Source organism: Leptonychotes weddellii, chromosome 5 (genome assembly GCF_054177405.1).
Source record: "Leptonychotes weddellii isolate Sample4059 chromosome 5, ASM5417740v2, whole genome shotgun sequence".
NCBI lineage: Eukaryota > Metazoa > Chordata > Mammalia > Carnivora > Phocidae > Leptonychotes > Leptonychotes weddellii.
The window spans coordinates 41,836,406-41,846,006 of NC_138373.1; the positions used below are offsets into that span (position 1 = coordinate 41,836,406).

Consider the following 9,601-nt stretch of genomic DNA (forward strand, 5'->3'; position numbering starts at 1 on the left):
GACATTAGACAGTCTCATTTCAGAGATGAGAAAATTGAGAGGAAACTCACCTAGCTAGCTAGATTAATGGTAGAGGCAAGATAAGAACCAGATCCCCTGGCTCCAACCGCCATGTTCCTCCCTTTAAAACAGCCCCCAGATTCCTGAGATTGGTAAGAAAGTCCATCACCATGGAGCACCCTAAACAAAACCATTATGTGTCATGGACTTTAACTTGTGTTAATATCCTGTGATATCCTTTCAAGTTTAACCACGACAAAGATTGACCGGGTACAGCTGCAGAATTTCCAACGATATTAGCTCTCTGAGACAGAAAACCGCACAAACAAGAATCCCTGTTCAAAAATAGATTCCCCAATTCCCTGCGGGACAACTGCTGCCCCTGGCTACAAAGTAATAATTATCCTGTACTACAGCAATCAATAAAACCTTTGGCCCCCACGAACCTGCGATTTCCTGACTTTGTTCTCTGCGCTAGCTAAAGATTTCCAAGTCATATTGATTACCTACTGCATTTTTTTTTCAAGTTCTTTAAAACGAGCAATAAAGAAACTCTCCAATTAGCATAACTTGTTATTCTTTGAGCAGGCTTCAAATCTTTCCATCACATTAATGCTGCCCCCCTTTATGGGGTGTTCCCATTTTTCACGGGGAATTTGTCATTTTAAGTGTGTCTCTGTCTTGCCTAATAGCGCAAAGTCAGTAGGATACAAATTTGATGTTGCTTCTGGAACTGTGACTGCTGCCACATTTTTCATCCAAGCGAGAAAGAAGAATTGATTAATAAACTATGCCCTCTCTCTCAAAGCAGCATGGATTTCTACCAAAGGAACCCATTAGCTCCGAGAGTGTTAAAATTCAGTACTCTTGAACATGTCTCTAAAAACGATTCACTAGAGAATCTATTACAAAGCGAAACCATTGTGCAGCCTTTCCAAGGGCATTTAGCTGCTAATGTGTCAGACTTGGAGAGTGAGTCGTGAATGAGATAAGCAAGGACAAGCGAGAAGGCGGGAAGGCAGCCCGAGGACCCGCCCAAGGGGGGGGTGTGAGCACCGCTACGTGGCCGTTGTGTGCGGAGCTGGGCAAGCGGGAAGATTTCTCGTTCTCCGAGTAGCACCGATATTTTCCCAATATTCCATCAGCACATATCATCCGTCCAGACTGGTTTACTTCATGAGAGGACAGAGACCGCAAGGAAATTAAATAATCATACGTGACACTGTATCTTCTCACCTCGGTGGCTATTTTCATTCAAAGCAGATGGAATATTACTCAGTCTTAAAAAAGAAGGGACCCCTATCTACACGACTCACAAAAATTAACTCGAAATGAACTAAAGACCTCAATGTAAGACCAGAAACCATAAGACTCCTACAAGAAAACACAGGAAAAAGAAGGTCCTTGACATCAGTCTTGGTGATGATCTTTTGGGACATGAGACCTAAAGCACAAGCGATAAAATAAAAAATAAATAACTGGAACAACAACCAGCTAAAAAGGCTTCTGCACAGCAAAGGAAACCATTAACAAAATGAAAAGACAACCTACAGAATGGGAAAAAATATTTGCAACCATGGATCTGACAAGGAGTTAATATCCAAAATATATATAGAACTCATACAATTCAATAGCTTAAAAAAAATCCAATTTAAAAATGGGCAGAAGGGGCGCCTGGGTGGCTCAGTCAGTTAAAAGTCTGCCTTCAGGGCGCCTGGGTGGCTCAGTTGGTTGAGCAACTGCCTTCGGCTCAGGTCATGATCCTGGAGTCCCTGGATCGAGTCCCGCATCGGGCTCCCTGCTCGGCAGGGAGTCTGCTTTGTCCTCTGACCCTATCCCCTCTCATGTGTTCTCTCTCTCTCATTCTCTCTCTCTCAAATAAATAAATAAAATCTTTAAAAAAAAAGTCTGCCTTCAGCTCAGGTCATGATCCAGAGGTCCCGGGATCTCTGCTCAGGGAGGGAGTCTGCTTCTCCCTCTCCCTCTGCCCCTCCCCCCACTTGGGCTCGTGCTCTCTCTCTCTCTCAAATAAATAAAGTCTTTATAAAAAAATGGGCATAAGCTTCACCCATTTCCCTTCATGTATTTGGTGAAGGCGAGTGAGAGGCCCAGGTTTCCAGTTACGGAATGAATAAATCATGGGGATGAAAGATACAGCATGCAGAATACATGATATTATAACAGCCTATATGGGCACAGGTGGGAGCTCCACTTGTGGGGACAGCATAAGATACAGAGAAGCTGAATCACAGTGTTAATACACCTGAGACTAATGTCACATGTGTGTCAATGACACTTCAATAAAAAGAAAAACTGAAAAGCAGCTCTGAATAGACATTTTTCCAAAGAGCACATCCGGGTACTTCTCCGCATCACTGATCATCAGGAAAATGCAAATCAAAACCACCAGGAGGTATCACCTCACACATGTGGAATGGCTATCCTCAGATAGACAAGGGGTAACACGCTGGCGACGATGAGAAGAATGGGGAACCCTCACGCTCTGTTGGTGGGAATGCCAATCGGTATAGCCTCTCTGAAAAATAGTACAGAGGTTCCTCAAAAAAATTAAAAACAGAACTACCCTATGATCCAGGAATTCTGTGACTGGGTATCTACCCAAAGGAAAACACTATGTCACAGAGATATCTGCACCCCCATGTTCCCAGTGGCATTATTTACAACGTCCAAGACACGGAAACAACCTAAATGTTCACCGTATGTATAGACAACGGAATATTCTTCAGCCATAAGAAAACGAAGAAATCCTACCATTTGCAACAACACAGATGTCCCCCGAGGCATTATGTTAAGTGAAATAAGTCAGACAGACAAAGACAAACACTGTACCATCTATGTGGACTCAAAAGAAAAAAAAAAAAAAAAAACAAAGACACAAAACCCCTCATACTAAAGGAGATTCGGTCACTAGAGGCCGTGCATGGGGGGGTAAGGGAACTGGATGAAGCAGGTCGAGAGGAACAAACGTCCAGTTATGATCGTACAGGGGACGAAAGGCACAGCGTGAGGACTCCAGGTAACATTGCTGTGCAGTATATTTGGACATTTTAAGACAATAAATCCTGAGAGTGCTCATCACAAGGAAAAAACTATTTTCTTTTGGTTCCTTTTTGTATCTCTGTGAGAGGACGGGTGTTCACCAAACTCACACACCGCTGTAGCTTCATTCTATCTCAATAAAATTGAAAGGAAAAAAAGGGAAATCCTGGGACACGCTGCACACGGATGAACCTCGAGGGCACGATGCTGAGGGAAAGTAAGCCAGTCACAAAAGCACACACACTGCACGACTCCAGGTAGGTGAGGAATCGGAAGTGATCAAACCCAGAGAAGCGGGTGGTGCAATGGTGGCTTCCAGGGGAGGGGAACTGGGGGACTGCTGCTCAGTGGGTACAAAGCTTCAGTTATGCAAGACATGAAAGTTCTAGGGATGGGCTGACACTGTGCTTACAGTTCACAAGGTTCCACGCACTTAAAACTCTGTAAAGAGGGTTAAAAAAAGAGAAATATAAAAGTGTTACTTTCGACAGACCTACAGTGCAGGCCGGGCCCGGGACACGTTGAGGAGAGCTCTACCCAGCTCGACCCACTATGTGTGCGCACAGAACTGGGACGGGACACAGAAACAAAGGGCCGGCTGGTCACGGCCCACGAGTGCCCCTCCCTCTGCAGAGAGACCAGAAACAAGGCTCACACTCGTAGCTCCAAAGACACAACCAGCCCTGACTCAAAGGCCAGGCAGAAAGGCACTACCCGTGGACATAACAACAAAGATTCCCCTCCTAAGGGCATCTATGTAATAAGCAGAGGTAATAACCTCCTTGCAGAGCATTCACTCCGTCAATGAGCACTTACTAAGAACTCGCCAGGGCAGGTGTTAGTGCTGGGCTACACAAGTGAGCAATTTCCCACTGTGGAGCCGCCGTTTGGGGTAAAACCACAGAACAGGGACTACGGCTGCACCCTGCACCCACCCACGGCCGAATGCAGAAGCACAGTGTGGTGTAGACACCTGGCGGAATAGTACGCAGCCAGGAAAAGTCATGAAGTCCTGACCCACGAGCTGAACAACAGGGAGGAGCCTCCAGGACACGATGCAAAGTTCAAGAAGCCAAACGCAAGCGGCCTCACGTTCTGCGATTCCGCGTGTCTCCATAAACGAGGCCACAGAAACAAAGCAGACCAGCAGTCGCCAGCACCTAGGGACTGGGAGAACGGAGTGGCGGTCAATGGGCACGGGGTTCCCTTACAGGGTGATGACAACGCTCTGGAATTAAGACAATGACAACAGTTGTGCAGCCTTGTAGACTACGCCAAAAATCACTGAAGGGCACACTTCCAAGGGATGAATTTTACAGTATGTGTATCGTCACTCAATTTGTTTTCAAGTATCAATAAGGGGGGGGCGAGGGGCACAGCTGCAGATGTGATCAACTCCAAGGGCACCAGCGCCTTTGTGAGCAAAGACAGGGTCTGACCTTGGTTGCCTATGAGCTCACAGCTGGAGGAGGCGGGGGGGGGGCGGGAGGAGGGCCTGCACATGGGGGAGCACAGATGCAATGACCCAAAGCAGGACAGAAGGGCCCATCTCTCTTTCTTCTGGGGCACTCAGGGGCCACGATGTCAGCTGAGGCCCAGGCAATGTATTCTGTCCTTATAAACGTCACAGAAATACAACTCAAGCTCCATGGTCATGGGTCTATAGGGCCATGACCGCCTCTCAGCCGGCTCTCAATTATGCAGGACACGGGGTAGTAGAAAGGCATAGACCATTCCCACCAATCAGAAGAATATATAAGAACTTCAGAAAGAAGACAAAATCCAAAAGTTCCGGGCGAAAGCAACTGCCAATATGGTGGACAAAAAGGACCTCGGAATTCAGCTCTGAAACGTTACCTGTCAGGTGGAAATAAAGATATCAAGTCAAAATTAAAACAGGCAGACAGGTACTATGAAGACATGACACAGTCTTGAGCATCAGCATCCGAAGTCTTCAAGCATCACCGCGGCCATCACCGCAGATTCGAACACTGAAAACAGGGTGTGAAGATTCAAATATTTGGAAACGCGGCTTTTCTCACTTACGGGATCAGACGAGCTCCTTCTGGATTTCTCCAAGTCCGTGCCACTGCAGTTCGAGCCCCATGACTCCCTGGTTCGGGGACTGTCTTGTGTGGCACCCTGGCCTTCCCACTAGAGGCCAGCAGGAGCACCCCCCCTGTTGTAACCCAAAATGCTCCCAGACATGGCTGAATGTCCCCTGGCGGGTACGGTCACTGTAGGGAACCACTGTTTTCCAGCGACTAAATGGATCTTATCTCTACAAGCTCTGATGATTCCCTCGAGAGTAATGTCATTTCTCCACATCTGTTCAGTTTTCTACACGCTTCCCACCCTGACAGTCTCCCCACAAGAAGACAGATGAAAACTTATCAGAGAAGCCTGTTCCAGGTGCTCTATGTGACTATTCAAAATGCCCAGTCTCAGGGCGCCTGGGTGGCTCAGCTGGTTAAGTGGCCGACTCTTGGGTTTCGACTCAGGTCATGATCTTGCAGTCGTGAGATCGAGCCCAGTGTCAGACCTCTGTGCTCGGTACAGAGTCTCCTTCAGATTCTCTCTCCCTCTCCCTCCAGCTCATTTTCTCTCTCTCTCTCTCTAATAAATAAATTAATTAAAAAATGCCCAGTCTTAGTCTCCAGAAGGCCCCGGTGGGCTCAGTGGACAAGTAAAAATGCACCCAGGTCCCCCCCACTCTGGAGCCCTCCCTCCCGACACTGAAACTCAAGAAGCAACCTGCAAAGCACCAGACCTCCCAATAAATCGGTTTTCAAGGCTCTACGAGCATCCTGAACGCTGATCGCGTGTGAGTGGAGAGGCTTCGGGATGTGGGCCACCCGGCCGTCGGGATGCGGGGAGCTTACCGTCCGGGGGCATCAAGGCTTTGTTGTTCTGCGTGCACCACCCCACGGGGTGGAGATCCGCGATCACCACGTCACACCAGAAGTCGGCCCGGCGGTCCTCACCGTAACCACAGTAACGTAGCAACAGCAGCTGCCCACAGGTGGTGATGACCGTGGCCACCCAGTACGTGTCTGGGTTGTTCTTATTGGCCACCTCCAACTTCATCCCCGGCTGGAAATTGCTCTGAAGGCTGATTTCAACCTTCAGGAAAGAGAAACACGGGGACAATGTGATTATAACGGACACACCCAGAAGAGGACGAGAACTACGAAACACACAGCACTTAAAAATAATATTCCTCTCGCCCTAGAACAGCACTAAGAGAAATACCACACAAGCCACCCACCAGATGTGGTGTTTACTAACAGCCACACGAAAAATTAGAAAGATACAACAGATGAAATTCATTTTACTCATGTATTTTATCTAACCCAATATACACCAAATATTGTTATTTCAAGATGTAATCAACATGAAAGACACGGAGTTGGTTTACATTGTTCTTTTCCAAGAAGCCTGCAAAATCCAGCCAGCCTTCTACATTCACACCACCTGTCCGTTCGGGACAGCACGCATCTGAAATGCTCAGTAGCTCCATGTGGCTAGCGGCCACTTCAAGAATAGCACAGCCTTGGAGAACGCGTTTCTTTTTCTTTATTTTTAATTAAGGGTTATAGTCCATTAATATTTGCAGCCTGGTGAGCCACAACATTCGAAAGCTCACACATCTGACATCCTCGAGGAGCACCTGCTTAAGAGATGTTGGGATTATACGTGGCTCATCCAGGGGTCCATGCTCCTCTTCCTCTAAACCTGGCGCATGGGCCTGGGGAAACTGTGCGTCCGGAAGGAAACCACACTGTGGCTGAAAGGGAAGTGGGAGACATGACTGGATCTAAGAGAACAGGGTGGCTCCACACAGAGAAATACTGGTAACTTCCTGGTACAGAAAGGAAGGAAAAATCTGTGGATCAGTATCTCTTTCCTAAACCCCCTCAAGGGATCTAGCCAAGTCATCCCAGCATTTTAAGAGGCAAAAGAGCCAAAAGCAAGAACAGGCTAGAAAACTGCCCCAGTTTGTTTACCAGACTTGGGCTAAATCTTTGCTTTGGATAGCCCAGTGGGGGGAAAAAAAAAATTGTTTCTCAGAATTAAACTTTCATTTCCGGTAAAGCTACAGTAATGCCTCAGAACTTGGGTCCTGAAAATTTAGTCTTTCCCTCGCTAATGATATATTACCAAAATCTCATACATAAGCAAAAGTCTGATAAATCCTCCATCTTTTATTTCCCGGGACTTGCCCTTGGCAGGGCACGCTATGTGCATTGTTCAAAGAAATACTACTGATGAAAATGATTTTCTGGTTTGATCCAAATGTGTTCTGAATATTTACAGTCATTTCCTCTAATTTCACTCATCTGCCCACAGATGGTTGTAAGACTTTTAGGTGTCCTTTTGAAATACAAATATCCATTCAAAATAAAAAATATACAGCCATTACCCGTCTTAGATGATATTGCTCATCACATGTATTGACCTCCTCATTTGCTGGCTTTTTATTCCCAACAATCCTACCTGTCTCAGGCTGTGTGCCCTTTGCAGGGCCATGTCTGTCTACCTTGGCTCCACAGGTGCAGAATAAGGGTAAGGTGCACACTGTCCTTCACACACTGAGACCCACCCTGGGCCCAGCCCCCATTACCAGAAGACATCAAGTATGAGGACGAGGCCCATCTTTCCTGCAGCTGTCTGTGGAAAGCAAATGGACGTCCCCCTCACCTCTGGATTTCTAAGAAATCCTGCCTCAATTTCCCTTTTCTTCCCAAAGATTCGGCATCTTCCTGCAGACGCCCCTCCCCCTCTCCAAATGCAGACCAGAAAGACGAGGGGTGTTACGTACATGCTTGAAGGACGTGTGAGGAGCTGCGTTGGTACCTGTTTCTTCCAGATACTCTCCCCAGTTAAAGCCAATTTCCTCCAGGCTTGAGCCTTCTTCTGTCAAAAGACAAGGAAAAAAAGAAGACTATCAACACCAGAGTGAAGAATGGAAAGGCACGGGCCTTCCACGAAGAGCGGCAAATCCTTAATGCAAGAGACAATGGAATTCAACCGTGCAGGAGGATCCTGTTGAGGATGCTGCTGAGGGGCGCCTGGGTGGCTCAGTCGGTTAAGCATCTGCCTTCGGCTCAGGTCATGATCTCAGAGTCCTGGGATCGAGCCCCGCGTCGGGCTCCCTGCCCAGCGGGGAGCCGGCTTCTCCCTCTGCCTCTGCTGCTCCCCCTGCTTGTGTTCTCTCGCTCTCTCTCAAATAAATAAATAAAAACCTTGAAGAAAAGAAAAAAAGGATGCTGCTGATACTGTCGGCTTTGGTGTGCTGGCTGTGGGGTGTTGACTACGGAAAGGGAACACTGAAGAAATCCTGCCTGAACTACGCTGGCAAAATCAAGGGTAAAATTAGGCGCTCTCAGGCGAATGAAACGAGATTTGTTTCGGGGCACATTTGCCGCCTGCTAGAGTACTTGTTTGGAATCAGCCGCTGTCACTGTGGCCACTCCCTTCTCCGGGGAGGTTGGAGGACCTGGTAAAGGAAACCATCGGGCACTGAGGAGGTACCTTGACGTGTAGACAGCATGAGCACCTTTGACCACGTGTTTACTTCCGACGGCTAGAGATTATAAAGTAAGAGCACAGATTGTTAGGGTCATAAGGGACTTCAGGAAGCATTGACTCTGATGTAATTCCAAGGAAAAAACTACTGGGAGGTCCAGAAGGATTGCTCCAGTATGTGAGGTCACCTAGCAACTTAGTGACAGAAACCAACCAGCAATTCTCAAACCGATCAAGCAATTCTCAGAACATTTAAGATTGTGCGGAAGATACAATCTGTATAGTCAAAAAGAACCAAATAACTCATTTTAAAGCACGGATAACAATATTACATCACAGTTTCCAATGGAAAGAACTCACAAGCTGTAAACGTTATTTCAGCGTTATCTGCAAGGCTATCATATCATAAAAAAAGAACATAGAGCAGTAGGAGTTAGGGGTTATCCACACACGTGGATAAGTAAGATCTTCAAAGGTTAGCTTCTCTTTCCTTGCAATAATGCTCAACGGATGTTCAACCTGTGTATCTTCTATAAGCAAGAGCCTATTTCACAGGCCAAAAATAAATACTGCTCTCAGTCATGTCATTAATGGAGAAGTGGTATATCCTGGCAGGTGATCCAGGAGAACCAGTAACAGGAGGCTCTAGGAAAGAAAGCCTCATTCTTGCAGGCTATCACAACCTTTTTTCTACCAAAGGTTTCTTCAATTGTAAGTGGGAAAAGTAATTTTCCTGCGATACTCTGTATAGTCTCAGAAACGGGCAGAAGATCATTTTTGTAAAGCCAGAAGATGCTAGATTAAAAGCAGTTACCTTAAATTTTGTCTTCTAAATCAAAGTTGCTTGGAACTAGCCTCCTCAACTTTGACCCCCGTAAGCTGGTTTGTAATTAAATGTGCAAGAAAAAGAAAAGCTCCCTGAAGAGAAAATCTTTCCCTTGTTTTTCTCCCAACATTCCACTTTACCCAGGGATCTAGGTCCTTCCACTGGAAACAGGCTCCCTGAAAAAAA

General features: G+C 46.7%; 1 protein-coding gene across 7 annotated transcripts in view; it reads right to left on the minus strand.

Annotated features, from left to right (window-relative positions):
* The window catches only part of SFMBT2 (Scm like with four mbt domains 2), a 229,429-nt gene that overhangs the window by 190,470 nt on the left and 29,358 nt on the right, over positions 1-9,601 (minus strand). For 5 of the 7 annotated variants that reach the window (XR_014145456.1, XM_081820544.1, XM_081820545.1 and 2 more), the window contains 3 exons: positions 7,883-7,977; positions 6,731-6,847; positions 5,943-6,183 (listed from right to left, as the gene is read on the minus strand). Coding sequence is in view for 5 of the 7 variants with exons in the window: in XM_081820544.1 (XP_081676670.1) it covers positions 5,943-6,183; positions 6,731-6,847; positions 7,883-7,977 (453 nt within the window). In the remaining 2 variants the exon portion in view is untranslated. Of the gene's footprint in view, positions 1-5,942; positions 6,184-6,730; positions 6,848-7,882; positions 7,978-9,601 lie in introns of those variants that run through there. The other 2 variants (XM_081820547.1, XM_081820548.1) reach the window with 2 other exon arrangements.